We start from the raw sequence: 26291 nt of genomic DNA, 5'->3' as shown, positions 1-26291 counted from the left end.
TATATATAATCGTGTCTACGTCGCCTTTGCTTCCTCTCTTTGGATATCATACCAATATTCTATACCGTTGCTTGAGCTTATTGTTGCAAGTAATGAAGAGCGAAGACTTACTCTCTGCTTCAGACAATGCGCGCACGTTTCCGCCAAGCTTATTGACCGTTTCGATGTACTCTTCCTCTTCGACGCTATCAAACACAATGCCACCACCTGCTTGCAGGTACGCAACGCCATTCTTGAAGGTCATCGTACGGATAGCGATGCAAGTGTCCATGGCATCATCGGCAAAGTCAAAGCGACCAACCGCTCCTGCATAAATTCCGCGCTTTTCCTTTTCTAGTTCGGAGATGATCTCAATTGCCTTGATCTTTGGTGCGCCAGAAACCGTGCCCGCAGGGAAAATTGATCGGAAAGCGTCGAATCTAAATGACACAGTCAAGTCGGCATGCTACAGGGACATTAGGTGAGTAGATTCACCTTGACTTTCCCTCGCGGAGAATGCCAGACACTTGAGAAGTCAAATGCATGACATGGCTGAACTTGTGCACCTCCATGAGATAATCCACTTTCGATGTCTCTGGCTTGCACACACGATTGATGTCGTTTCGAGCAAGATCAACGAGCATAATATGTTCTGCCCTATCCTTTTCTGATGAGCGCAGCTGCTCAGCCAATTTTTCGTCCTCTATATTTATTACCATGTGAACTACGATTGCTGGCCATGAAATGAAACCTACCCTCGATAGTTTTGCCACGTTTTATCGTTCCCGCAATGGCATGATTGTACACTTTGTTAGCCTCGACCTTGCAGAGGGTTTCAGGGCTAGCACCAACGACCTGCAAATCGCCACAGTCCAAATAAAACATATAAGGACTTGGATTGAGCTGACGCAGCTGCCTGTAAACATTGAAAGGATGAAGCTCCGTTGGTCGGGAGAGTCTCTGTGATGGAACAGCCTGAATAATGTCGCCAGCAATAATGTGTTCCTTCAGTTTGGTTACAAATCCTTCGTAACCTTCCTTGCCCACGTTAGAAACCGCTTCGTTGCCCAATGAGATAGCAGGTTGGGGTACATCGGGGGTATTCGGTGACATAAGGACTTTAGCCAGCCGGCGAATTTTGGCCACTGCAGTTTGATATACAAAGGAAAGGTTCGTTGTGCCAGCATTCGTTGGGGAGAATACATGAGAGACGACTTTGACACTCTGGAACAAGTGATCGTAGATGAGGAGGGAGTCTGTGATCATAAACAGAGACTCGGGGATGCCAAGAGGGTCGTTCAGGTCTCTCGCCGTCTTAGGTTCGAAGTACCGTATACAGTCGTAGGAGACGTAGCCGATCGCGCCGCCAGTAAAGGTAGGGATTTCCGGGATTTTGATATATTGGTGGACCGACAACTCTCGTTGGAGAGCGGACCATAGGATCCCCCGTAACCTCTTCGTTCGGACCGGTTTTGATAACCTTGAGAGGGTCTGTCTAATGCTTAATATGATGCCGGTGACATATCTCCACTGGTTTCTGACCTGCACCCACGAAACTATACCTGGCTATGTTTTCGCCAGCGATGACAGATTCTAGGAGAAAGCTGTATTTTGAACCCTGGGATATCCGGAGGTACGCCATGCATGGTGTGATGAGATCTGCGGGGAGCTGGACGAAAACTGGGATGCAGTTGCCCCGCTTTTCGCGGATAATGAGTTGCTCGACTGTGGCGAGTGAAGGGTATGCTTGCAATTTCTACGAAGCAATAAGGAAAGACTAGGAGAGATCCGGATGGCACTTACCTGTGGGTCCATGATAGGCGGGTTGGTCGACACTCTGGCCAACACTAGCTGCTAGTATTTAAGTGTGTAGACAGAAGGCGACTGATGTCCGTTAACGAGTCGGCAATCGTTGTCTCCGACAGCAACGGACGCCTCTGACAGGGTAACAATATCTGACAGGCCGATCCCGGGTCATACTAGTAGTACCTTCGAAACAAGTTGCGGAAATCTGGCTTAGTCCCTATCATGCGGCTTCCAACAAAGGTTACTACGCACAGTAGTTTCAAATCGGCCGCCCAGCGCACAGCCAGTGGTATGTGACGTGGGTATGGCCAGGCAGAACCGCTTTTCTATTCAGATCGGGCTCAAATCATGGCCGATCCAGCTGTTGCATCATGATCACTCCCAAGTTTTCGTGTTCGCAGACCGATGACTCTCTCATCACCTCAATATACTGCCCTTCAGTCCGTGTGGGTGCACTGCAAGTCCTTACACGTTTGTTGTGCCCTCTCAGACCAGTCTTTCTAGGCCGCCGACGTGGAAATCAATGTCGACGATACTGTGTTGATTGTCCACATCAATCCGTATTTCCTACGCCTCAACTTCCCTTATCCTGTGGAAGAGGATGACAACTCGTCCGCGCAGTACGACCCGAGCTCCGGTTACCTTACAATTACCCTCACCAAAAGCGTGAAAGGACAACATTTCCCGGACTTGGATTTGTTAGCGACTCTCCTTGCACCACGTCCCTCGCGCCCTCACACAAGACCATCCATCGAGGTTCTGGATCCATCGACAGACGACGCAATCACAGACATTTCCAAGCGTGCAGATGCACTTTCTCTGGACGACGAGTTCGCGCAAGGTTTGTCCAAACGTCAACCCTCTTCCCCTCTTCTAAGATCATCCCAGCTGCGAAGAATGGATGGCAGCTGCCCCAGGCTCTACCTGACCCTGCATCAGGATTCCACACATCTTCAAAGCGCTACTATGGCTTTTTGGATGCGTTTACGGGCTATTTCGCCCATGTTAACCATACGGAGAACGAGATTAATGAACTGGGTGATGATGCGGAGGCTTGCAATGCCGAAGAACGGCGGGCTAGGCGAATAGCCCATGAAAACGAAAAGTGGAACGAAGAACATTACATGTTTGTCTGTGTGATGCTGGCTCCAGTTCTATGATAATGGCTCCTGCAGGGCGGATTATACCGAAGATGAATACATCCAAGAGTTGATCAATTGGCATGATCCAGATCTGACAAGTACCGCCGAGGTCGTCCTTACAGAAGACGAGAACATGGCCATTCTCCGTTTGCCAAGGAAAGAGTGTGAGCAACACTTTCTTGGAAATTAACTTCGGAAGCTGATTTACTACCAGACATAATGAACACTTTTCAAGAACGCAATCTATATCTAACACTGAATTACCCTTATGTATGCACATGCTTACGACAAGCGGACCACGTTGAACGACCCCACTACGGAGAGCGCGTGGACGATCTGCAATCTTATCGCCGCCTTTTCAGCACTCGATCCTCCTCCGTATTCGCCTGGGGAACTTACAGGCGGCGTTGTACTTGACTTTACTGACGCGGAGCTTACATCGACATTAGTATCGACTTACAGACGCTCTCTCGCCTTTCCCCTTTATCGCTCCTTCCAGCTTGCGGAGCGGTGTCGAACGGATGTCGCTGCTACTCTTCGCAGGGGAAAGCGATTGATAACAAGATATCTGCTTAGAGTCAAGGACATTTTGGATCATCACGACGTCTACTATATTTATAGTAAAATATGGGTGGAGGATTTTTGTGTATGGATCCAGGGAGGCGCAAGGTCAGGATCCATTCCCCGCTTAAGGTTCCCAAACGTAACTGAGGTGCTTTTCGCTTCAGCGACGTTGTCTTGACACGGATCGGAGAAAAACTGGATGCGCTGAAAGTACCCAAGTCTGCCGTTGGGTGGGATCTGGAGGAGCTTGAAGAGGCTACACGACTTGCAGTCAATAGAGACAGCGACAGCGATGACGAGTCCATCGAATGAGCATTTTACGGCAGTGGGCCAAGGTAACCATTCATAGCATGGTCGTTCACATAAAAACTTTATCATGGCACGGTGCCCGTATTGGTTCTTCACAGAAAAGTTTCAAACAGGGTGCCACAGACTTCTGTTCTTCGCAGATAGAACAGGACGTTAATGGAAAATACGAGCACAGCACGTGGAACAACCGGCTTCCTTTGATTATTCGGTCTGCCTGCATGATAGAAACCATCGCCTGGGTTTAATGTTATGTGCGGCAGGGTGGCGATTGAAGAGCCGCAGGTGGAACAAAGGACGTACTTGTACAATACGGCAGCAAAGCTGGGGACATGCAGCTACTGAGGGCGTCCGTGTGTTGTTAGTGCAAGGTCTTCATCATTTCTGTGATAGAATTAGTGCGTGCAGTCACTTCGGCCGATCAGTCATGCCGTCCCGTGCAGACACCGCGTTCGGAGTTGCTGGGTAAGTATGCTCTATGGTAATTAACGAGAGAAGGGTTGTAGTTGTATGTGTGTAACCAACACCATGGCGCAGCATCAATGGCGTCGATTTAAACGGAAGGCGCACTAGCAAGTATTTCGAAAGTGCGACGCGGAACAGAGCAGGACCGGCAATTGGTGATCGCCGTGGCACAAATTTGAGTGCACAACGAATTGCAGGAATAGGAACTTCTGCCAACACCTTCCAGAAGCTCAGTATATTTGGAAGTCACCGAGCGGCTAGCACCTTGGACCAGGTGCAACACTACTAGCATCTAGGCCGAAGCGAAACGAGCTTCACAAAAAAGGATGCTCCGGAAAGCGTCTGAACACACCATGCTGGGGTAACGATAACACTCATCGAAGACACGTGGTATCACAATATGTAGTTCCGCCCAGGTGACTCCAAAATGAACATACGTACCAAATCCGCGTGCCAATGACTCCGCTGCTTCTGTTTCGAGGGTACCACGTCAAAGTCTGGGAGAGCACTTAGATAAGGTATGCAAACACAGAGATTCCGCGATCCATATCTACCAACTCGCGGGGTCTGCCATAATGGGGCGACCAAGCCAAAATCAAAAGGAGAAAGGTAAGTTGGTTAACAGGTCTATCGGGAATTAGGAGGGGTTACTTGAGTACCCTTGTCTACTAGTGTGTCGATAGTCATCCTTCTGTTGCCACGAAACCCTTTACCTTCACATGTTCGTTCGCAGGAAGCACATCAAAACCACTCTGGCCAAGGTCGGCGGGCAACACGGCCGATTCGTCAAGTCGCGATGAAGCGAGGAGGTCCTCGGCTTCTTCCGCATCAATATCTTCCGCCGCAGCGATCGGAGTCCGAATTGGAAGAAGGAAAGAAGGTGGTTTGACAAGGCTGTTGAACAAAAACTGCATACAGGTCTTGTGAACTGCAACGTGGCTTTGATGTAAGGTTGACTTACTGTTCCGTAACTGGTGAAATGATAATTAGCCGCATGACGGCCAAGGTAGGTAACTGCTCACACTAGTAATCCAAACCCGAGGACTTGGAGGATGGATACTGGAAATAGAAGTTTCTCCCAGCCCAGCCCGAGACTGACTAGCCAGATGGAGAGTGTTCTGCACGTGTCCTGCTAGGCTCCTAGCCGTGGCGCTGACGTGTCTTGTCACGCTGAGACCAAAGTAGTTGTACAGCGAAATACTGCATGCGGCCGCGACAACGGGCCATAGAACGTTCGGATTATCGACCGTCTGATGCCACCCTCTCGAGAGGTCAAAGAAAGGCGATTGCGAGGCGAAGCGCCTCATGATGGGCATGAGTATTAAACCGGAAATAACTCCGAACAAGCCCTCATAGCCTACAACGACCAGTGGATGGACGGACCAACGAGCCATGATTTTCTCCTCGATTACGAATTGGGCGGCGGTGCTGACATGGAAGATATGCGATCAAACTCAATCGACAATGAAATTCATTCTTACAAAATTTGGGCAAACAGGATGAAGAACACGCCTGCAGTGTCAAGTGTTACTCCGGCTTCTTCAAAGTCGAGAAACGACATACCGACCAACACCTTAGCCAAGTCAGTTTGGCTGGTAGGTTCCGAAACGGTACCGCCCGAGGCGAACAAGTTCACGGATTCCTTGATCGTATCTTTGATGAGAGAGCCACTGTAACCAACGAGAGATACTCCGGCCACGACGGTGAGTAAAGATATCCATCTAGAGAATCTTAGCGAATTGCCAAGAGGGAAGTAAACGCGTACTGGTACAGCCAAAGGTGACGGCGGAGGAAGAATACGCTGAAAATGCCCACGAAGAGGACAAGGGCACCACGTGTCATCTGGTAAATGGAAACAGGCGTGTATAATAGACCAATGTTCATGAGCTGTAAAGAACGCGTGAAAACAAGAGTGTGAGCACCAACAAGAGGTAAAATTATGCACGACGAATGAGATCGATGAAATTCCAAAGAATAGACGGACCGTTGTACCGGTGAGGTCACAAGCCGCTGGAAACCATAGAAGGAGAAGCTTCCATCCTTTGAGTTCGTCTTCCGATGCGGCAGATTTACTCGATGTGGGTACGTCGTCATCCAGATCGGAAGGAAGGAAGACAGATGAAGGACTGATACCGCGAGCGGAACCACGTGTAAAGAACGGGGAGGAAGCCTGTGCAGCGTGAGGACAGAGATAAGGACGATTCTCGAAAAATTAACACTAACAAAACATTTCGCCCACTAATAACCGGGGAGGTGAACAATCTGAGCGGGAGGGATGAACATGGGTACGAACCAAACATCTGCAGAGTTTGCCACACAGGCTGCTCGTACAAGACACGATTCTGGGGATTTGGGTCGTCGCAGTTCTCGACGCATTGCATGTCCTGCGACACGGATAATTGAAGGGATGCGCAGGAAGCTGCTGCGGGCACGACTCACCTGCCATTTTCCGCATAGTGAATTGCTGGAGCCCTGAGAAGAACTAGGGTAAATAATACAATAAGAAGGAGAGCGAGGCCACAGCTTACTGTGATGATCATCCCCGCGAGGAGGATGGGCACGAATAACGAGGACGGCATGGTAGTTCGACGACGAGCTGGACAAAAATAAATATTAATAAGTAATGAGTCGGATAACTTGACATGTAATAGAAGATCTGAGATCACACGTGACGGATGTCACGCTGGTGCTTCTCGTCGGTTTCCGTTTCCAGCGATATTTATCGCAACGGGTCCACTAATATTAGTGCTTTTAGGTTTCCCCGCGTGCTCAGCTGGTTCTCTGTCGTCGTCGCTGTGCTCTCGTCGTGCTCAACGTTGTTGACGTTGCACTGCACAGCGTACTCAGCCCTCTGACTGACAGCCATGGTCAAGCTGTCGCTCATCTCCCCAAAAGGCAATCAGGGCGTCCGCTACTTCCCCCACCACGGCTACCTCGGGTTGACTCCAGTCAAAGTCGAAGGGCGTGCGTACTCCTCACCCCCGCCCGCGCCTTCGCCCTCTGACAATATAGATAGTTGTCAGAACCAACGTAGAGCAGGATGGAAAACCTGTCCTAGCGAAGGACGTCACCGTGGCTGTGCGCTGCTACGAGGCTCGGCATGGTCGTTTTGGAGCCGTTCACTTGAATGTCCTCTCCGAGCACGTCCTCACTTTGTGGCACAAAGACGACAATCAGGACTGGTCGGAAATACGGGACAGCGAATACCCCTTTCGATTGTCCGTCCCCTCTAATGTCGCTGCACCCAGCGTGGCTCTCTACTCTCAAGAATATCGCATATTCTGGCGCGTAGAGGCAGGTGCGTCAGCAAATTGCTCCCTGATGACAGCCCCCCGCTCAAAAATTTTGGACAGTCTTGAACCATGTTCCTATAGCCGGCGTTGGCTCCCGTCAAGTCAAATATTTTGAACTACCCCTCATTCGCTACAATTTACCCATCCACTCATCCCCCTCAATACTCGCCCCCTCTCCATGGCATACCACTCATTTATCCACGTCCAGGTCACGTGGTGTACCATTGCGCTATTGTATTCTCGTTCCCCCAAATCCAATCGGTCCTCTTGACATAGTTACCATCCAACTCACCGTACAGCCTCCTGATCAATCTGTCTCCATTCGCAGTGCTTCTGCTCTCGTTGAAAGACGCATATATTTCAGCGAAATACCCTCCATTTCCCATCCATCCACAGAGTCTATTCCTGCTTCGTCATTCTCCAATTGTAGCCCTGAACTGTACCCAGGTGTCGGTGCATCATCGCAGAATTTACATGCAGCGTCATCGTCCTCTCTGTACTCTGACTGTCCTTCTCGCCCTCTTCTGCAAGACCACCCTCGTACTCCCGACGAGGCTCCATCCTTCCCTCCTAGTGATCGGGCGATCACGCATATATTTGCGCATTCTGAGTCATCCGCGCATTTCGTTCGAGTCGCCGACGGGATATGGAAACAGAATTTTACATTTTCTTGGCCCGAAACCAAGTCTAATAGTAGATGGTCCGTAGGAGAAACCATGCAAACAGAGATGGCTACCGTTAAATTTTTTCTTCGCGTCAAGGTTGGTCTTACCGCCACTCTCAGCATTCGGAAGTTGATTGTCACACAGTTAATTGTTTCGTCGCCGTCGTGTAGTGCAGAGACCGTCGAGCTCGACAACAGGGAACTCGCTGTTGTCTCGACTAACGATTCTCAGAGGCAGACCGCCCTTGCAAGATACAACGAGTCGGGTCGACACAAGTCCAAATCACCGCGTTCCTCTAACCGCGAACGCCGTGCGGAACATGCTGATCAACTTCCATCACCTCAGGCCAGTTCCAATTCATCACAAGAAGGACCATTTTCTGCCCCGCCCCGTCACCCCAGCGATTCCCGTCTTGGACACACCTACAAGTTTTCATCGGCATCTGACCCTCACGCTCAGAACGACAATCACAAGGCTAAACGATCCCGCAGGCCACATACTTCTGCAGGGCCACGCGATAAACCTGACGGGTTTGTGATGCGTAGTTACGAACCCGTTCCAAGTCAAACGTCTTCCGTTTCTACTGGAGCTCGTAGTCCAACTTTGGTGGCGCCAACCTTACGCTCTTGTTGGCGGCAAAAATGGCCGGAGGTACCGCGTCTGGGATCTAGATCCTCCTCCAACCCTGATGGCCATGACAACTCGAAGGGAGTTTCCCAGCGTGACCAGGGTGGCCGTTTGCACGAGCATATGGACCAAGTTGAAATTCGTGCGTGGGAGGAAGAGCCTGTCCGGATTGAATCGGCAAACCAAAAGAAGGGCACAGCCAATGTGCTCGGTTTTATCTCCCAACGCAAGCGATCGTCGGGGATACTGTCCGCCATACGAACAGTTTTACCTACTGGGGGATGACTGTCCCTAATTCTCTTTTGTTTTTCATAATTATTTCTCTCACTATACAACGTACGAGCAAAGACTCCGCAATATTGTAACGCTGCACGTAGATCGTTTACCCTAGTAATCGCCACTAAGCTGAGCTTGTTTCTAGCTAGCTGGACTAACCGTGAGACTCTTCCTCAGCTAATTATGACGTAGATGCTGGCACACGCAAAGTTCCCAAGTTTGAAGCAGCGGGTGCACACTCCTTACCTCCGCCAACGTCAGCATGGCCTTCCCGTGGATTAGGATGGCGATTTTGAGTGGTGGGCGTGCGTCTCGTGAACCATTTTGTTTTGAAAGGATTCTACTAACTTAACCATTTATCTTTGTTCTCTGGTGCATCCCCGGAACGTGATCTACTCTGCAATGTCTCAAGTGATGGGCATGGGATATGCCCTGATGAAAGGTTTGGAATACGCCTTTCTGCTCTGTAATGGGCCCAGTTGAAGCGTTGCATAGCTACAGCACCAACCCCAGAACAGACGTACGCCGTAAGTCAATTGCAAGTAATTTCCAGTGTCCCTTCGTCCCCTTCCCGTCCACTGTCACCATCCATAACCACCCAACTTCCTCTGATGGCAACGTGCTTTGGCTAACGGAATATGTCCCTTATGCACACCTTCACCTAGGCAATGGCACCTGACTTGAGGAAAAAAGTAGACGCGAACCGCACGGCACGTCTGGCCCAGGAACAGGAGTTGAAACGTCTGATAGAAGCCCAGGCATGTTGTTCTATTGTTTATGTTCTCTCCACCACCGCCCATCCCTAATTTACCTACGCACAGGCAAAAGCACCTGAACCAACCGAACCCATCTGGGCAGACGCCCGAAATCCGCGACAATGAATATGGCTGCTTCCGTGCTCAAGCGTTGGATCACAACAGTAGTCCATTCAATTCGGCCCCGGTCGTGCGTGCCGACGGCCGCCCCTATTCCCTTACTTTGTGTTCTATTAGGACAGAAAGGCTCAGGGTGCCCGTGAAACCCGCAGTGTTCTACCTTATCCCCGTCATGCCTTTTCTTTGCCGCGGGTCGTTATTACTCAGGCGGCATTAGGTAGGAGTGAAATTGCATCCGCCTTAGGGATCTATGAGTGGACAAAGCGTGACCTTGTCTCATCTGAAATCAACGTGCTGGATATATCGTCTGGAGGGACGGCTTCCAGCCAGGATTCGTGTGAGAATGGCGGTGGATCTGGATTGGCTATCGAAAATGAAAAGAGCTAGTTGGTGATAGATGGGTACAGTTAGTGTTCCTGCAGTGCAAAAGTAAAAGAACATGGGTGACACGGGGGCCATTAACCAGGGTCGGAGTCGGGACATCTACATTATTAATTGTCCACATGCGCCACCCTTCGGCCTCAAGTCTAGAACATTGGAGGGCCTTCCCGATGAAATCAACGCACGGGCGCCTCGTCCGTCGTGCGGATTGACGATGGTCCGTCTGGTGTTTCTTGGTCAGGCGAACATAGAGAAGTCGTTCTTGACCTCACTAAATACCCAGTAGCATCGTCCATTGCTCGACCTGCACCCTGCAGACGATGGCTAGTTTGCAGATGGTTGTCACATGGATCAGCGCACGCCCGGGCATTGCTCACTACTGTTTCTCCCTCCGAATCCGCAGTGGCGGGCAGTGTCCCTAATGTTGAGGGTTGTTCGATGCTGTGGGAGAGGTCGTGGAGGTCGTCAACTACAGTCCTAATGGAAGAACGGGTTGTTTGACCTGATGCGGGCGTCAAAGAACGGCTACGAGGCACAGAGCTATCGCCAGGATCTCCATCTTGTAGCGTAGTGATTTCCGAGTTCGACGTGGTTGAGGAAGCAGTCGTTGCCACAGTTGAAGGACCCGCGGAAGCACTGACTTCAGGCGGTGGCTCCACGGTCGATCGGGCGGCAGCGGCTTCTTTCCGCTTCTTCTCTTCTTCCCTTTTCTGATGCTCCTCATGTTCCAGTAAAGATAACCGCATAGCCTCCATCACCATCAGCTGTACGTGGAGATGAGGATGCATGTCACAACGTAAAGGACAAGCTGTAGGTACCTCTTCAAGATCTTGCCCACCAACACCGATCTGGCCAAGAAGTTGAGTGATATCGGAGGGTCCGTTCGTTCGGAAGCCGCGACGTCGCCTGCTTCCCGTACCAGACGTATTTTCGCCCTCTCCGTTGTCCGTGCCATCAGTGCTAGGAAGTGCGTGCACGCGACCACTCGTAACTCCAACAGGTATCAGCCGATCTCCTACCTGGCGCATGACGATCCGCCTGTTTGCGCGGCGAGCTACTGCAGCTCGTACTGCGGCCAATTTCGCCTCCCAATCTGGCCGTATTTGGTCTATTTCCGGGTTATAACTGGGTGGCCTATGAAAAGACTCGCAAGGTTACACACCTGTTGTCACAACCTCTGGACTGTCGTGACCGAAGCTCTTGCGATGGCGTTTCTGTGCGGATGATGATCCTGTTGGAGCGGGATGACATCCGCGAGGTGAATCTGCCGAAGAAGGGAGTGTCTGTTAGGGGAAGGAGAATCACCCGTTGGTGTGAAGGTTGGACATGCGTGTACGAAGAAGGGAAGTATACTAACCGTTCCCTCGCTGCCTAAACCGGCACGCCATGGAGGAGGCGTGTATACGATCCCAAAATTATCTTGAACACAATATGGACAAGCAGCGGGTTCTGATACAAGATGAGTAGTTGTGGGTTCTATTCTCTTTATCTGTACAAAGCATTCCGTGCAAATGGCTTGATCGCAGCAGCGCGAATGGTTAATATTAGAAGGGTAATACTAATAATCAGAAGAGAACTCAGCAGTGAAGGCATGAGGCGCAAAACGGACGCACAAGGAAGCATATTGGGCATTCGACGGCACCTCTATAGAGAGCAGCTTCAGGAATGTTGCGACAAGGTTCTTTGAGACTGGAAGAGCGCCTTGCTTGGTTGGGAGGTTTCGGGCCATCACGAGAATCGGGACGAGCGGCAGGATCAGCAGAATTATGGTCGGAGTCAGGGGAGTCTCTTCTTGCTGCCAGTATCTGTTCATCGTCCCAGTCGTCACTGTACTCTTCGAGTGGACGATAGAATGGAGCCAGCTTTCGATCCATGATGAGCTGGGTTACGATAGCGTGATTCCAGTCTCTTGGCCCTGTGTAAACGCCCTGCGGTGTGAGATAGCCATAGTCTACAGTATCGCCGTTGTGAGGACGACCAGACGATGATCCCGTGTTGCCCATGCTGAGAGACACTAGCAGCAACTTGTCATCATTAGGTCACGCCTACACTGGACGAGTTTGTGCGTATTTGTGCACGTGACCGTAAACAGGCGCAAACAAGAAGACCGCGTCCAAGAAAGGGACTCGGGCGCACGTGGCCATCGGTCAGACTAGTGACACGTATGGGTCTCCTCGACGTTCCGTGGACGCTCACTGCAGGCCAAATCCTGGAACACTTTGGCGTCGATCCTGACACCGGACTGTCCAAGGACCAGGCTAACAGACATGCCGATATTTACGGTAGAAACGGTCAGTCACACGCTTACCCAGTGGTAACACATTGTCATCTCATGCCAGACCCCACTCCTCAGAGCTTCCCGAAGCCCCACCCACTCCGTTGTGGGAATTGATTCTTGAACAATTCAAGGACCAGCTTGTCCTTATACTGCTCGGTTCTGCCGTTATATCCTTTGTTCTTGCCCTCTTCGAAGACCCCGAGGATTCCACGTTGTTTGGGGCATTCGTGGAACCAGCTGTTATCCTTCTCATCCTCGTCGCCAACGCAGCAGTTGGCGTCATTCAGGAAACCAACGCAGAAAAAGCCATCGAAGTGAGCAATTGACTGCTTTTTCCACGCATTCAGCTCACTTACATGTATTAGGCTCTGAAGGAGTATTCCCCAGACGAAGCCAAGGTTCTCAGGTCAGGACAGTTGGTTCGCATTCACGCCTCGGAGCTGGTTCCTGGCGACATCATCTCTGTCTCCGTGGGAGACAGAGTCCCCGCGGACTGTAGAATCCTTTCGATTTCTTCAAAGAACTTTAGAGTCGACCAGGCAATCCTCACCGGAGAAAGTGTTAGCGTCAACAAGTCCATTGACGTTGTCCAAGATGACAAGGCGGTTAAGCAAGACATGACAAATATGCTATTTGCGGTAAGGCCACCTTATGCGTGCCCTGTGGTCCGCTCTAATTGAATCCATAAGGGTACAACTGTCGTCAACGGAAGTGCTCGTGCAATAGTCACGTTCACCGGCGAGAAGACTGCTATTGGCCATATTTACCACTCCATTTCCCAACAGATCAGTGAAAAGACTCCACTGAAGCGAAAACTAGATGATTTCGGTGACATGTTGGCGAAAGTGATATCCGTAATATGCATCCTCGTTTGGCTCGTCAACTTCCGCCATTTCTCGGATCCCTCCCATCACGGTGTGCTCAAGGGTGCAGTGTATTACCTCAAGATCGCCGTCGCGCTAGCGGTAGCTGCGATCCCCGAAGGCCTGGCTGCTGTCATCACTGCTTGTCTGGCACTGGGCACAAAGAAGATGGCCCAGAAGAATGCAATTGTTCGCAACCTCCCCAGCGTAGAGACTCTCGGTTGCACAAATGTAATCTGTTCCGACAAGACTGGCACGCTGACTACCAATCAGATGAGCGTGTCCAAGGTAATACTACCTTACGTGTCTTCAGTCTCTGAATCTGAGTCGAGCTTTTTTCCGTTTAGTTTCTTGTGATTGATAGTGACTCTTTCATTCCGAGGGAGTATGACGTCGAAGGCACTACTTATTCTCCTCTTGGCGCGATTAAATCCGTCGGTGGTAAGGGTGTTGACCTCGCATTGGACCCTATCCGTAGGCTCGCCGAGATTAGTGCTCTCTGCAACGACGCTAAGATAGTGTACCATGCGGTATGATTCTCAATATTTGGTCGGCTGCTTGCTGACTGCCTCTGCAGGAAAAGGATACTTACGTTAATATTGGTGAACCCACCGAGGCAGCCCTCCAGGTACTTGTCGAGAAGCTGGGTTGTGACGACCTTGAAACGACGAAGTCCCTTCCGACCCTACCCCCTTCTCTCCGTGCTAATGCTATCAGTGGATACTACGAACGTAGCATTCCAAGGCTATATACCTTAGAATTTTCCAGGGATCGCAAGATGATGTCGGTTCTCGTCAAGTTGAATGGCGCGGGCGCACTCTTCGTCAAAGGAGCTCCCGAGTTTGTGCTAGAGCGTTGTACTTCGGTCCTGGTGCATGGCAAGGTGATACCTTTGACAGTTGAGCTGCGCAATGTCATCCTAGCCCGGACCCTTACCTATGGCGCAAGTGGACTTCGTACACTCGCTATGGCTTATGTCGATGTCTCTGACCTGGATCCATCTCATTACGAAACCAACAATGGTCCAGAGTATTATTCTCGGTTTGAAAAAGATCTCACGTTTGTGTCGCTTGTCGGCATGCTAGGACCCCCCTCGTCCCGAGGTTCGTCAGGCCGTGGCGAACTGCAAAGCTGCTGGTATACGAGTGATCTGTGTCACCGGAGACAATAAAGGGACTGCGGAGACCATTTGTCGAAAAATTGGTATCTTTGGTGAGGATGAGGACTTGAGTGGAAAGAGTTACACCGGTCGCGAACTAGATGAGTTAAGCCACGAAGAAAAGGTAAAAGCTGTCCAGCGCGCAAGCCTATTCAGTCGAACGGAGCCTAGCCATAAGAGTCAGCTAGTAGATCTTCTTCAAGGGTTGGGACTGGTGGTGGCCATGGTATGCTTATGGCTATGGTTTAGCGCAGCGGTGCTCATGCATGCTTTTCCTTCCCAGACAGGAGATGGTGTTAATGACGCTCCTGCGTTAAAGAAGGCGGACATCGGCGTCGCAATGGGCAGCGGTACAGATGTCGCCAAATTGGCCGCTGATATGGTGCTAGCCGATTCGAATTTCGCGACAATAGAGCAGGCCGTCGAAGAAGGTAGACTTATCTACAATAACACTAAACAGTTTATTCGGTACCTTAGTATGTGGTTTTCTCCGATTTTCTCCGTAGTTGCTAAAGTGATCCAAGTCTCTTCGAATATTGGCGAGGTGGTCAGGTACGAGTGATGGGTACTGAGTGTCGACCTTTGTTGTTGCTAACTTCCTCCTAGTATTTTCCTGACGGTCCTCTTAGGGATGCCTGAAGCTCTGGTGCCCGTTCAACTCCTGTGGGTCAATTTGGTCACCGATAGTCTTCCGGCCACAGCGCTAGGGTTTAATCCGCCCGACCATTCGATTATGCGAATGCCTCCACGAAATAGTCGAGAACCCTTGGTCGGTAAATGGCTTTTCTTCCGGTACCTGGTGGTCGGTATCTACGTCGGCTGTGCTACGGTGTTTGGGTATGCGTGGTGGTTCGTATACTACTCTGGAGGGCCTCAGATATCATTTTACCAGCTCGTGGGTGTTTCCCTGAGTACCATACTGCACAAAGACCTGACCTGACCTTTGGTATCAGACACATTTCCATCGGTGCTCCACGTCCTTCCCTGAGATTGGTTGTGAAATGTTTACCAACGAGATGTCGCGGCATGCCACTACTATGAGTCTTTCCATCCTCGTGACAGTGGAGATGTTCAACGCCATGAACTCACTTTCCGAAAATGAAAGTCTATTGCGTCTACCAGTGTGGAAGAACCCTTTCCTTGTAGCAGCTATTGTGTTGAGTATGGTGCTACATGTCGCCATCTTGTACATTCCATTCTTCACGGTGCGTTGTGCTTCCGGCGCCAAGTGTTGCTTGCAGTCGTTCACATATTCCGGACAGACGTTGTTCGCTATCGCCCCTCTGAATTGGAAGGAGTGGAAGGCGGTCTTGGGGATTAGTGCTCCCGTGCTTGCGATTGATGAAATATTGAAGTTCATTACGGTTAGTGCAAGGCCACCGCGGTACCGTTGCTCATTAGAGACTAAAGTACTAACTAATGGACATAGGCGACCTTTGTCGACCCCCCAACGAGAATGGTGTCGACTTGAGTGAGTAGTACGGAGTAACGAAGTACTAGAAGCACCACGATTAGTACATACTTAGCTCTTAAGACATTAGAATGGAGTGGAGATGACTTGAGTTCAGGTGTGAGAGTACTTGAGTCTCGGCTATTCGGGGGTGCAATAATATTTGGTCTAGTCACCCATCCATAGCCGAGGCACATTGGCTGGGCAGGCCCGCAAAGGTTGCCTTGAATGAAAACAGGCTGCCCACTGTTGCCCACGCCCTCCCTGCTTCGTTTTTCTGCCTCGTCCTTTTCACAAAACTTAGACAAGCCGCTCTTTACACACCAAGTTTGCTTTGCAAGGTTTTATATCCACACGCTCTCTACCCGGTCGATTGGTACAATGCAAATCTTTACTAAACTTTCGGTCGTTCTTTCCGTCTTGTTTTCCATCTGCTCCGTCACTCTTGGTCACGAACACCTTGGCAAAAGATTTCACCCCAGGCATCACCACGATGACCTCGCTGTGCGCGCCCCGGGAGACATGAAGGTCTGGAAACGCTTTGACAACGCACGATTCACGTACTACGCTGTTGGTCTGGGCGCCTGTGGTCAGACTAATGTACCCAGTGACTTCGTACGTTACGAACTATCCACCAGCCTTTGCCCTACTGACACCCTTTCCTTCTACTGATAGATCGTGGCGCTTAATTCACAAGTAAGTTACCATACCACCACGGATCGGAAGGGAAAGTAAATTGAAATGGGCGGCTTTAGCAATACGGTGGGGGCCAGTACTGCTTCCAGATGATCACTATTACCGTGAATGGGAAGACGGCGCAGGCCCAGATCATGGATGAGGTTAGTTTTCGCGGAATCTTCTGGACATTTAGACTAATTCATGATCAAGTGCCCCGGATGTCCGGATGAGGGTCTTGATTTCTCGCAGGGTCTGTTCACCTTCTTCTCCGATCTGTCGGCGGGAGTTTTGTATGGCACGTGGAACTTTGGCTCAGGTTCTTCCCCTACCACTTCTACTCCTGCTCCTCAACCGACGACCACTTGGCAAGTTTCGATACCTACCACGACGTTGCAGGTCCCCACGACAACGTGGCTGCCAACTACCACATCTACGACACCGACAACCTCTAGCACCTCGACTACACCAACGACAACCAGTGCTGCTACGTCAACGGTGGCGACTACCACGACGTCGAACGCCCTCGTCGCCGAAACTCCGGCGCCAAGTGGCACAGAGGTTTCTGCCAGCTCGGTCCTTAATGATCTCAACTTGACTCTGTTGAGCTTGGGCGGGCTTTTGGTTGCATGTGAGGACCAGTGAATGGTCTCAGTCGTTCGAAAGTATTGGTTCCCGTAGACGGCAGAAAAAAAGGACAATGCTTAGATTCCAAATCAGATTACTACGTATACCCATATATCTTGTTTAAACGTCCTTATTCTTGCAAGGTGGATGCGGTGCTATACTATCATCTATCACATAGTCCTAGCTGGTTACCCTGGTTGGTCCCTAGTTTTATTTCGCTAATTGATGCTTTTGATGCCTGTGCTTGTTACCGGGGTCGCGGTGCCAGTTGGATTATTAGCCGCAGCCATGTCAAAATATCCAAGTCACCCGTTGGCAAGCGACGTTTTTCTTGTCTCTCCTTCAAGACTATACCACTGCGTATATACCCTCCAACACGAACGCTGTACTCTGCTACAGCAGTCGCTCTCTTGTGTACTACGATCCTTTTATTTCGGTGTCTACGCACCCACTCCCGTCCAGTAGTCATGTGGTTCTCCCCCCTTTGCGGTTTATTGTTCCTCGTGGCTTCTCTCGCAGCCACAGCCAACGGACACGCACCGTATTGGAGCAGGCGTCATCAGGAAGTTGCTAAGCGTGCTCGTGCTGATGTCGATCTCCACAAACGGCAGACATTCACGAATGCTCGTTTTACTTTCTATGATGTCGGCCTGTAAGTATTTGACGTGCCTCACATTGTTGAAAGTGTAACCTTTGTCCTATGCTAGGGGTGCTTGTGGTCAAACTAATGTGCCCACTGATTTCGTGAGTTTTTCTTTTCTTCGACTAGCTGGTATCTTGACCATCAAATGATCACAGATCGTGGCACTCAATGTCGAACAATACGGCAGCGGTTATCCCGGTCCTTACTGTTTCCAGTCTATCACTATCTCTTACGGCGGGAAAACTACACAGGCAACTATTATGGACGAGGTAACCCTCCGACTTTCACCACCTGCGGATAGTTGCTAAGTGACATGTTGTTTTAGTGTATGGGTTGCCCATGGGGCGGTCTAGATTTCTCCACTGGCTTGTTTGACTTCTTTGCCGCCGAGTCTGAGGGCGTGCTGTATGGTACCTGGTGGTTCAATGATGGCAGCAGCAGCGGTGGTGGCGACACCACCACATCCTCTACCCCGCAGTGGACTCCTACTACCACTGCGCCAGAGTGGACTCCCACGACTTCTTCTACCCCTCAGTGGACCCCGACAACTACAGACATGCCCACTACTACGTGGTCTCCCACTCCATCCACAACTACTTCAAGTACTCCTCCGCCGACCACGACGTCGTCTACGTCAGCGATTCCTACAACTACGGACGCAACGTCGACTACCCCAACGTCGGTGAATACCGTGGCTAGCGGGCTGGCCATTCCGACCTCAGCAACCCCAGCACCCGGCGCCTCAAGCGTCTTAAACGCACTGAATAATGTGCTCGTTGACTTCGGTGTGCTGCTTTTTGCTTCCAAGGATTCCTCGTAAATAAATGACATAACGCACTGTTGTTCCTTTTTGTTGCACTGTGCGGTATCGATTGCGTCTTCTAACTTTAATCTATCCTTGGCTCAAATGACGTTGTAGGACGTTCCTCTAACTCTTAAGTTTATTTGCCTTTCGATCTACTACTGTAGACAACTGTCGCTGCTGTTTCGTAAACGACTCTTGTCATATACCCCTATTAGCTGACCAAGTGGGTGCATGGTACTGGTATTCCTTTGCACTGGCAGCTTAGTTACTTGCACAATTATCAGTTTACTACCAACCCGGAGATTGAAAACGTTTTATAATTTACATTTCTTTACAAGTATGGATGCCAACATTCATAAAAAGTGCACTTGGTTACACAAGTTCATCCGAAGACCAGGACGAGCAAGACCTGCAAGCCCCGTTTCTTGACCCATTTCAGAGACGCTCTATTCCCAGTCTCCTGTATCTGTCTCCGCAGCGAAACCTTAGACGGGTGCATAATTTGTTGTAGGGCCTTTTGGCCTTTATCGCGCATAGCCACGTACTCTTTGATGTTGATGTGTACCTCCGATTTAAGCAGCTTACGTGCAGAAGTCAGAGTGGACGGCAAGTCGTCAGGTGAGCGGACGCCCAACTCGATGATGAGGGCTTGTAAGAGAAGTAGGTCGTCGTTACCCGGGTCCTGAGGATTAGCAATGTACCTTGGTGGCGTCAGGTGAGGCTACTCTCTAGGAACAGGTGACACTTCTGTGATACTTGCCTCGAGATAAGTGCATATGCCTCCTTATAAGAAGAGACTCCCGCCGTCTCAGGGTGAGAAGTGAGTTTTGCTTGTTCCCTTTGCGCTCTGCGTCTAGCCTTCCGCGCGGCATTCTGACGCTTGCGCTTGAGTGCCCGCTTAGACTTCTTCACGTCGTCTTCGACGGGCGCGTTCAAGCCATGGACAACAGCAGCGGAACTGTCTATGGAGAGCTCGCCTAAAACGGTAGAAAGCCGCTCTACCTCTGAGTACTTTGTACCGTGGACAGCATGGGATCTCGTAGCAGAAGCGGGACCGCCAAGCAGTATGAACTCAGTGTCGGAGTCGCTGTATTCACTATAAACTTCGTACGCATCTTCATCAACAACCAGAGAATGCGGAAAGGAGATCTTCTCTACTCTAGAGAAGTGGCCCCCCCCGCAAATCTCGCTCGAAACATGGCTAGACATTGCGTCGCAAACGAGGAACTGTGGGAGATGTCAATGACGAATGCTAGGGTTCGGAAAACTACCGGGTTCCACCTTGTCAGAGTAATCCAGACGAGAAGCGTCGGTTTAGTTTGGTTGCAAGCAACGAAGTGGCAAGCTGGGGGGCCCCCTAATTTCACACGCCTTTTGCCACTGGCGCCTTCACGGACCGAGAATTTCTGAGGGGCACTCCTGCATTCACTGCGGAAACGAAATTTTAGCGGGGGGGATAATCAGATTCTTTAAATGTAGATAATCCGACCTTAGATTTTTTTTGTAAGATATAACCATTAGTCTGAGCAAAATCCGACTAGATGATTTCTGAGTAACATGTCCAAATAATCCCATGTGGGTGAGATCTGAATATAGACAATAGTGGTGTTCAAGGTGGCTTTGGAAGCACTCTGGAAGCACTCTGGAAGTGGCAAATTCGAGAGCAATGCCATGATGGAGTTTGAAAATCATGCCTTCCTATCAATGACACCCTTGACAGGTCTGCTTGGCTGCAGTCACTCTTATCAAAACCCATGGCTTCATCAAGTGGACAAGCTCGTTGAGGAAGGCCTTCTGTAACTGTGACTACTGGTGGTGGATTGTCCTCACAAGTACCTGGGAGTGGGAGTAAAGGGAAGGGCCCAGCATCCAACAAGCAGCTGGTGGCTGACTCCTTGATGGAAAGTACCCAGCCAAAAAACATCAATTGGGATACTCCTCATACTGAAATACTTGTCCAGTGGCTTCTTAGCCATCCTGCTAACTGCAGGATTCTTTTCAGTGACAAAAACTCAGGCAACTTACCCCCATCATTATCATCTACTTTGACTGAGAGACCAGTGGGCCACAACAAGAAGGTGTTACACCTCTGTCAGGGGTCCTTCCTTTTTCGACTTCTCGTGGTCACATGCATCACATGCCTCGTCATGTCCCTCGTAATTGTCGCCATCCTAGGGGCTCAAATGCTCCAAGGAATGTTTGGATCTCCCACTGTCAAGGTATTTCCAATACCTGTCAAGACTGCATTGCCATTGTGATCTGGTACTTCATCGCCCTCTCTGATGGATGACTTGTTCATTTCTCACCTTTATGACTTGTTTATATTGCTCACATGTTGTACTATAGCTCTGGTGTCAGGCTCCTTGCTGCACATTGATTGTGCCAGCTGGTATAGCCTTTGTTGCCTCCCTACCCCCATCTTTGACACCAGTATGACTCTTATTTATTTGACTGATGGGATTGTTGATTATTGTGGATATGCGTCCATGACTGCTACTGTACTCGTACTTAGGAGTATATAATCCTATGTACTTCATCCTGTATCTGCAGTTTTTCGATAGCTTGCAACTGAGCTTCATCCCTTCACTCTATCCTTGTTCTCTCTCTGTGTGAACAACCTTAGGGACTCACCAGCAGACAGAACCTCTGTTGGATTATTGCGATAACTCAGCCATAGGGGTTATGACAAGTTCAGCCCGTAGTCTCCCACCTCATGCACTTTGTGCCTATTCCATTTGAAGAAGTCACCATGCTTGGGCATAACAAAATCGAAAAACTCCACGCAGCTTTTGGGACTTGTCGACCTCTTTGTGAAAAGTCTACTCGTCCCTGGTTACTGAACTTCAACAAACCAACGTTAAATCTCTCCACAGCTTGTTGGTCTCCCTCAGTGTAAAGACTAACTTGCCTTTCCCCCACTCCTTGACTCGACCAACAAGGTCGATAACAAAATTGAGAAGCATCCTTCTACCCTCAATCAAGTCCACCGCTCTACAGGCAGCCACTAGGCTTTAATAGATTGCCTCCCTAGAGTCAGCGCTTGTGTCTCCCTACATGTAAAGTCACTCGTGCACCAATATACATCCCTCTATGCTGACAGGTTTCTTTCGAGAAATAAATCCTCCCTCAGCCTTTGTTATCACTTCTCGTTAAAGTGTCTAACCCACAGAAGTCAAGACCTCCTGTCCCTCCTCGTACAAACCCGCTAGGGCTTGGTAGAAACCCACCGCTACCGCCTATCCTGCTTGGAAGACTAGGACCCTCGGCTACCGCCTCTAATCCCCATTTATCGTATCTATCCCATTTTAGGGATTCGGAAGTCGCACTTAGTTCAGAAGAAGAAGATGATCAGAAGTCTGATACTTCTTTCAGATCAGTCCTCAAGGAAGAACAAGAAGCACACAAGTTACCCATTATGTCCATGACACTTGGTCATGGAGAGTCAGTCCCTGAGATGCTGATGAAGGTTTTCTCTGAAGAGGAACTGAAGCAGAAGTTGGAAGAACAAAGGCGCTCTTTGGCAGAAGACTGGTGCAAAATAGCCGGTGGCCAGTCGAGCGATCTGTTCCCAACAGGAACACCTATGGACTTGGCATTACAAACTTGGTATGCCAGGAACTTTGGAAAGGTAATTCCCCAAGAGGTCCCCATCGGAGGGTCCAGTAAGGGTAAGGCCCCAGCCGATCCTGACAATTCGTATGATTGCCGCCCACCCAATGGAGGAAGGGAGTTTAATGTTGGGCGTCCCAGTGAATACAATGGAAGTCACAATGGGCTTCAGACCTGGGTTACACAGGTTGAAGGTTATTTGAACCTGAACAAGCATGTCTATAACATGGAATCCCTCAAGATTTTGTTCGCCCTCACCTATATGACGAAAGGCGCTGCAGTCTCATTTGCCAAAAATTACCAGAACGAAAACAAGCTTCTCGATGGTACAATCTACTACACAGACACCTTCCAGAGGTTCATGGAATGTCTCAAAGCTACTTTTGAATCTGGCGATCAAACCATGCTCGCTATCCTACACCTTTCTGATATCTCACAAGGCAAATGAGAACTTGAGGCATACATCGCCGAGTTTACCAGGCTTGTCAACAAGGCTCAACTGAAAGAAGAATCATGTGAAGCAGGGATCTTCTTCGGAAAAGGATTGAATAAAGAATATTGTGATTGGGTTCTTAATTCAGGACGCGCCCCTACCACCATCATTGAGTGGATACAGTGCACGGGAGAAGCCAGAACTGCAATTGCCACCAAACATATCCTTGAAGGGAAGGAATCTTGGTATGAATGCAAATTCATTCATTACCGTGGAGGTTCCCAAGATCCTGATGTGATGGATGTTGACAAATGAAAATGGAACATTAGATGTTCAAACTCCGAAATTACCTGCTTCGAATGTGGTAAGAAAGGTCACTACAAGTGTGACTGTAAATCCCTCAAAAGCAAAGATCTTCCCAGTATACGGGTCAGTGTTGTCTGCTGACAGGACGAAGACAGCATATATGGGAGATTGCCTTGCAATGGATGAGGAGAAGAAGGCTTATGGAGTGGATTTTTGAAGGGGACCACTGATACTCCTAAGGTTGGTCCTGCATCTGTATTATCTGCTAAATGTACTTCTATAGACAATGAATCAACTATGCATATCAGATCACCATTGGGAAGAATCTTTTTGCCAGATTTTATGGCAGGAGTAATGGCCTGTGTCAACTCAGGCGCCGAAGTATTCGCTCATCTCAGAGCGAATCGTTCAAAGCTTGCAGATACCAATGTATCACATCAAGTCCAAGTTCAAAACCACTTCCTTCACTGGAAAAGACGTCGAATGGGTCACAAGAAAAGTTTCTATTTGAATCATCATCAAGAATAGGGTTGTATGCATCAAATGCTACGTTGGCCCTCTGGTAGGGAAAGAACATATCCTGCTGGGAATGCCTTTCCTTTGACAGTTCAAACCAAGGATGAACTGGGAGACAAGCAAAATAACTTGTTGGGATGATGGGTATGTACCAAACAGAGAAACTGACATTTTTATCAAGGACCTTGTACCATCTTACGAAGGATATGTGGTAAAATTCAACGATGATGGTTCCGTGAAGGAACCAGTAAGTATCAATAAAACAACCTTATCCACAGAACTCGAGGCTGCCTTATCCTCGACTAAGGAGGAAGTAAAACTTCCGAAGGAATATCAAGAATTCACCAAAGTGTTCTCAGAAAAAGACATCCCATTGCCACATCACCGACCCAGACTTGATCATGAGATTAGGTTGCAGGATAACTTCAAACCAAAGAAGGTGGCCATCTATCTGATGTCCCCGGATGAACTGAAAGTATTGGACAAATTTCTTGAAGAAAATCTCAAGTGTAAGAAGATTTGGCCATTGACCTCACCTCAAGCAGTGCTGGTGTTCTTTGTGACAAAGAAGGATGGAAAGAAACAGCTAATCCAAGACTACTGTTACTTGAACTCCTTTACAATCCAAGATGCCCATCCTTTGCTGAATGCCCAAGCTCTTTTCAATGAATTGGTCAAATCCAAATACTATGCCAAGTTCAACATTCATTGGGGTTTTACTAATCTTCGCATCTGTGAAGGAGATGAGTGGAAAGGGGCATTTATTATGCCTCAGTGGGTTGTTTGAACCCACGGTAATGTTTTTTGGGCAGTGCAACTCACCACCATCTTTTCAGTGTTATATGGACCGAACCTTTGAATCCCAGCGAGGGAAGCAAGTAGGGTATATGGACAATGTGGCTATTCATGCCAGGACAAAAGAGGAACTTCGAACTTGGGTTTGTGAGTTCTTGAAGATCTGTGAAAAGGAAGGACTATGCCTCAAGATCAGCAAATGTGTCTTCGAGGCTGAAGAAATCGAATTCTTAGGAATGATCATAGGAAAGGGGCGCTTGGAGACTTCGCCGATGAAGACCAACACCATCAGTACCTGGGAGGTCCCTGATAATCTTACGGGACTTTGCAGATTCCTTGGATTCTGTAATTTCTACCAAAAATTCATCCCTTCCTTTTCAAGCATCGCACACCCTCTCCACAACCTCATGAAGAAAGCGGTGTCCTATCAATGGACTCCAGAACGTGATGCCGCATTCACCAAGCTAAAATCTTTGTTATGCTCCACTCTGGTCCTCACCATTCCTGACTTTGCCAAGCCCTTCGCACTTTTCACAGACGTGTCCAAGCTCGGAACTGGTGTGGTACTTGCCCAGAAAGGAGCTGACAATGAGTGGCACCCCTGCTCATACCTCTTGCAATCCCTCGTCAGCGCTGAGCAGCACTATCAGGTCTATGATCTGGAAATGCTCGCTGTCATCAGGGCTCTAAAGGCTTTCCAGCCTTATCTCCTCTCCCCCATCGAACCGACTGTGGTCTTCACCAACCATAAGAACTTGGAATATTATCGTGAGCTGCAACAGCTCACACCCCATCAAGCTTGTTGGGCTGCCACTGTGCAGTCCTATCCAATTTGTTTCTCTTGGCAGGCTGGCTGACTACAGGTTCTGGCCAATACTCTCTCTTGTAAAAGCAAGGCCAAAGAACCCGCCCCAGTGGCCACAATTCTCCCCCCAAACCTTTGGCTTTCGGAGGGGGTAAATCCCCAAGTTTGCCTCATTTCCCCATCTTTTTCCATTACAAAACTACAAAAACAACTTAAAATCAACCATCTATGCCACGTTGGATGTTTACCAACATGGATTTTGCATTCCAAATCAAACTCCAAGCCATATTCCCGCCCAGTTGAGGAAACATCAAAGGGGAATAGGCTGCCTGATGCTCGCCCTTATGAGGAAATAAACAAAGGAGCCAGGGGAGTTTATGTGATTTCTGTGGACCTGTACGAGCGCAGTCAAGAACAACATGTCAAAGGACTTGGCAGGCCTGGAACCAAAAGGTAATGTTACTATGGCAGAAGATGGCACAAAACGATTTGGAACCATGCATCTCTATATCCCCCCCGATCATCGCCACCACTGCATGTGAACATATCATGACCACGAGTCCTCTGGCCACCCAGGACAGAAGGCAATGTTTGCAAAGATGGGAAAAGAGGTGTGGTGGGAAGGTATGGGAAGAGATATCAAGGCTTATGTTGCAGGATGTCCGGTGTGCCAAACCACCAAAGTGGTGACTCACCCTCCAACTCTGCCAGTTATGCCACATGATGCCCCCAAGGGTCGTGTTCCCATTCCAACAAATCTCTATGGATCTCATCACAGATCTCCCCATCTTGGGAGAACAAAAATACAACACAATTCTCATGGTTGTCGATCAAGGACTGACGAAGGCTGTGCTTTTCATACCATGCCATAAGACTATTGACTCCATCAGACTCGCCTGGCTTTTCCATCAATTCATCTATTCCCGATATGGAGTTCTGGAGTCAGTA

At 49.3% G+C, this 26291-nt stretch overlaps 10 protein-coding genes across 10 annotated transcripts; 6 read left to right on the top strand and 4 right to left on the bottom strand.

The window, feature by feature from the left end:
• Positions 1 to 4: 4 nt before the first annotated feature.
• On the bottom strand, positions 5 to 1794 carry F5J12DRAFT_959857 (ADC synthase; the record flags this gene model as incomplete). The annotated part of the gene is given in 7 exon segments (XM_051749916.1): positions 5 to 59; positions 112 to 419; positions 475 to 682; positions 735 to 1395; positions 1415 to 1470; positions 1522 to 1735; positions 1783 to 1794. The coding sequence occupies 7 exon segments, from the start codon at positions 1792 to 1794 to the stop codon at positions 16 to 18; spliced, it is 1503 nt and encodes a 500-aa protein (XP_051603491.1). The 3' UTR covers positions 5 to 15.
• A 362-nt stretch (positions 1795 to 2156) lies between these two features.
• On the top strand, positions 2157 to 3803 carry F5J12DRAFT_780108 (SHQ1 protein-domain-containing protein; the record flags this gene model as incomplete). The annotated part of the gene is made up of 7 exons (XM_051742453.1): positions 2157 to 2231; positions 2290 to 2626; positions 2674 to 2911; positions 2961 to 3091; positions 3142 to 3197; positions 3220 to 3596; positions 3656 to 3803. The coding sequence occupies 7 exons, from the start codon at positions 2157 to 2159 to the stop codon at positions 3801 to 3803; spliced, it is 1362 nt and encodes a 453-aa protein (XP_051603490.1).
• A 1224-nt stretch (positions 3804 to 5027) lies between these two features.
• F5J12DRAFT_805453 (uncharacterized protein) lies at positions 5028 to 6911 on the bottom strand. Its single transcript, XM_051744548.1, has 10 exons — positions 6791 to 6911; positions 6702 to 6734; positions 6556 to 6646; positions 6390 to 6432; positions 6247 to 6334; positions 6028 to 6149; positions 5819 to 5983; positions 5420 to 5690; positions 5224 to 5391; positions 5028 to 5170 (listed from the first exon to the last, which is right to left on the bottom strand). The coding sequence occupies exons 1-9, from the start codon at positions 6839 to 6841 to the stop codon at positions 5281 to 5283; spliced, it is 975 nt and encodes a 324-aa protein (XP_051603489.1). The 5' UTR covers positions 6842 to 6911; the 3' UTR covers positions 5028 to 5170; positions 5224 to 5280.
• A 215-nt stretch (positions 6912 to 7126) lies between these two features.
• Positions 7127 to 9132, top strand: F5J12DRAFT_714243 (uncharacterized protein; the record flags this gene model as incomplete). Its single annotated transcript, XM_051740878.1, has 4 exons — positions 7127 to 7226; positions 7279 to 7560; positions 7616 to 8316; positions 8365 to 9132. The coding sequence occupies 4 exons, from the start codon at positions 7127 to 7129 to the stop codon at positions 9130 to 9132; spliced, it is 1851 nt and encodes a 616-aa protein (XP_051603488.1).
• A 253-nt stretch (positions 9133 to 9385) lies between these two features.
• F5J12DRAFT_715138 (uncharacterized protein) lies at positions 9386 to 10004 on the top strand (the record flags this gene model as incomplete). The annotated part of the gene is made up of 5 exons (XM_051740932.1): positions 9386 to 9428; positions 9536 to 9565; positions 9619 to 9650; positions 9789 to 9888; positions 9952 to 10004. 5 exons carry the CDS (start codon positions 9386 to 9388, stop codon positions 10002 to 10004), a joined length of 258 nt encoding a protein of 85 aa, XP_051603487.1.
• Positions 10005 to 10385: 381 nt separating this feature from the next.
• F5J12DRAFT_379893 (uncharacterized protein) lies at positions 10386 to 12516 on the bottom strand. The gene is made up of 5 exons (XM_051739125.1): positions 11993 to 12516; positions 11737 to 11937; positions 11542 to 11662; positions 11198 to 11487; positions 10386 to 11143 (listed from the first exon to the last, which is right to left on the bottom strand). Exons 1-5 carry the CDS (start codon positions 12380 to 12382, stop codon positions 10556 to 10558), a joined length of 1590 nt encoding a protein of 529 aa, XP_051603486.1. The 5' UTR covers positions 12383 to 12516; the 3' UTR covers positions 10386 to 10555.
• An 8-nt stretch (positions 12517 to 12524) lies between these two features.
• F5J12DRAFT_805438 (uncharacterized protein) lies at positions 12525 to 16232 on the top strand. The gene is made up of 13 exons (XM_051744547.1): positions 12525 to 12670; positions 12733 to 12971; positions 13023 to 13295; positions 13347 to 13808; positions 13868 to 14050; positions 14098 to 14583; positions 14606 to 14905; positions 14963 to 15155; positions 15204 to 15231; positions 15286 to 15574; positions 15633 to 15884; positions 15942 to 16043; positions 16109 to 16232. Exons 1-13 carry the CDS (start codon positions 12544 to 12546, stop codon positions 16148 to 16150), a joined length of 2976 nt encoding a protein of 991 aa, XP_051603485.1. The 5' UTR covers positions 12525 to 12543; the 3' UTR covers positions 16151 to 16232.
• A 67-nt stretch (positions 16233 to 16299) lies between these two features.
• Positions 16300 to 17676, top strand: F5J12DRAFT_805433 (RlpA-like double-psi beta-barrel-protein domain-containing protein-containing protein). Its single transcript, XM_051744546.1, has 4 exons — positions 16300 to 16744; positions 16805 to 16825; positions 16885 to 16968; positions 17018 to 17676. The coding sequence occupies exons 1-4, from the start codon at positions 16358 to 16360 to the stop codon at positions 17447 to 17449; spliced, it is 924 nt and encodes a 307-aa protein (XP_051603484.1). The 5' UTR covers positions 16300 to 16357; the 3' UTR covers positions 17450 to 17676.
• On the top strand, positions 17677 to 19195 carry F5J12DRAFT_805432 (uncharacterized protein). The gene is made up of 5 exons (XM_051744545.1): positions 17677 to 18083; positions 18139 to 18175; positions 18230 to 18343; positions 18400 to 19102; positions 19164 to 19195. Exons 1-4 carry the CDS (start codon positions 17899 to 17901, stop codon positions 18892 to 18894), a joined length of 831 nt encoding a protein of 276 aa, XP_051603483.1. The 5' UTR covers positions 17677 to 17898; the 3' UTR covers positions 18895 to 19102; positions 19164 to 19195.
• F5J12DRAFT_805428 (uncharacterized protein) lies at positions 19196 to 20358 on the bottom strand. The gene is made up of 2 exons (XM_051744544.1): positions 19640 to 20358; positions 19196 to 19580 (listed from the first exon to the last, which is right to left on the bottom strand). Exons 1-2 carry the CDS (start codon positions 20086 to 20088, stop codon positions 19262 to 19264), a joined length of 768 nt encoding a protein of 255 aa, XP_051603482.1. The 5' UTR covers positions 20089 to 20358; the 3' UTR covers positions 19196 to 19261.
• Between the last annotated feature and the right edge of the window lie 5933 nt (positions 20359 to 26291).

Source organism: Pisolithus orientalis (genome assembly GCF_024613125.1).
Source record: "Pisolithus orientalis strain OTSU chromosome Unknown F5J12scaffold_4, whole genome shotgun sequence".
NCBI classification, from domain to species: Eukaryota; Fungi; Basidiomycota; class Agaricomycetes; order Boletales; family Pisolithaceae; genus Pisolithus; species Pisolithus orientalis.
The sequence above is the reverse complement of the archived record's forward strand: the minus strand, read 5'-3'. Positions and strand labels throughout refer to the sequence as shown.

Coding starts and splice junctions, on each gene's coding strand:
- F5J12DRAFT_805453 (XM_051744548.1), bottom strand. CDS start 6,841: ATGCCGTCCTCGTTATTCGTGCCCATCCTCCTCGCGGGGATGATCATC. Junction 6,647..6,701: donor CACTATGCGGAAAATGGCAG/GTGAGTCGTGCC, acceptor TCCGTGTCGCAG/GACATGCAATGCGTCGAGAA. Junction 5,691..5,818: donor AAGGTGTTGGTCGGTATGTC/GTTTCTCGACTT, acceptor CTTCCATGTCAG/CACCGCCGCCCAATTCGTAA.
- F5J12DRAFT_379893 (XM_051739125.1), bottom strand. CDS start 12,382: ATGGGCAACACGGGATCATCGTCTGGTCGTCCTCACAACGGCGATACT. Junction 11,938..11,992: donor AATGCCCAATATGCTTCCTT/GTGCGTCCGTTT, acceptor TCTGATTATTAG/TATTACCCTTCTAATATTAA. Junction 11,488..11,541: donor TCCAGAGGTTGTGACAACAG/GTGTGTAACCTT, acceptor ACCCGGAAATAG/ACCAAATACGGCCAGATTGG.
- F5J12DRAFT_805438 (XM_051744547.1), top strand. CDS start 12,544: ATGGGTCTCCTCGACGTTCCGTGGACGCTCACTGCAGGCCAAATCCTG. Junction 12,972..13,022: donor ACGCAGAAAAAGCCATCGAA/GTGAGCAATTGA, acceptor TACATGTATTAG/GCTCTGAAGGAGTATTCCCC. Junction 15,575..15,632: donor AGATATCATTTTACCAGCTC/GTGGGTGTTTCC, acceptor CTTTGGTATCAG/ACACATTTCCATCGGTGCTC.
- F5J12DRAFT_805433 (XM_051744546.1), top strand. CDS start 16,358: ATGAAAACAGGCTGCCCACTGTTGCCCACGCCCTCCCTGCTTCGTTTT. Junction 16,826..16,884: donor TCGTGGCGCTTAATTCACAA/GTAAGTTACCAT, acceptor GGGCGGCTTTAG/CAATACGGTGGGGGCCAGTA. Junction 16,969..17,017: donor AGGCCCAGATCATGGATGAG/GTTAGTTTTCGC, acceptor TTCATGATCAAG/TGCCCCGGATGTCCGGATGA.
- F5J12DRAFT_805432 (XM_051744545.1), top strand. CDS start 17,899: ATGTGGTTCTCCCCCCTTTGCGGTTTATTGTTCCTCGTGGCTTCTCTC. Junction 18,176..18,229: donor CTAATGTGCCCACTGATTTC/GTGAGTTTTTCT, acceptor AAATGATCACAG/ATCGTGGCACTCAATGTCGA. Junction 18,344..18,399: donor AGGCAACTATTATGGACGAG/GTAACCCTCCGA, acceptor ATGTTGTTTTAG/TGTATGGGTTGCCCATGGGG.
- F5J12DRAFT_805428 (XM_051744544.1), bottom strand. CDS start 20,088: ATGTCTAGCCATGTTTCGAGCGAGATTTGCGGGGGGGGCCACTTCTCT. Junction 19,581..19,639: donor GCATATGCACTTATCTCGAG/GCAAGTATCACA, acceptor GACGCCACCAAG/GTACATTGCTAATCCTCAGG.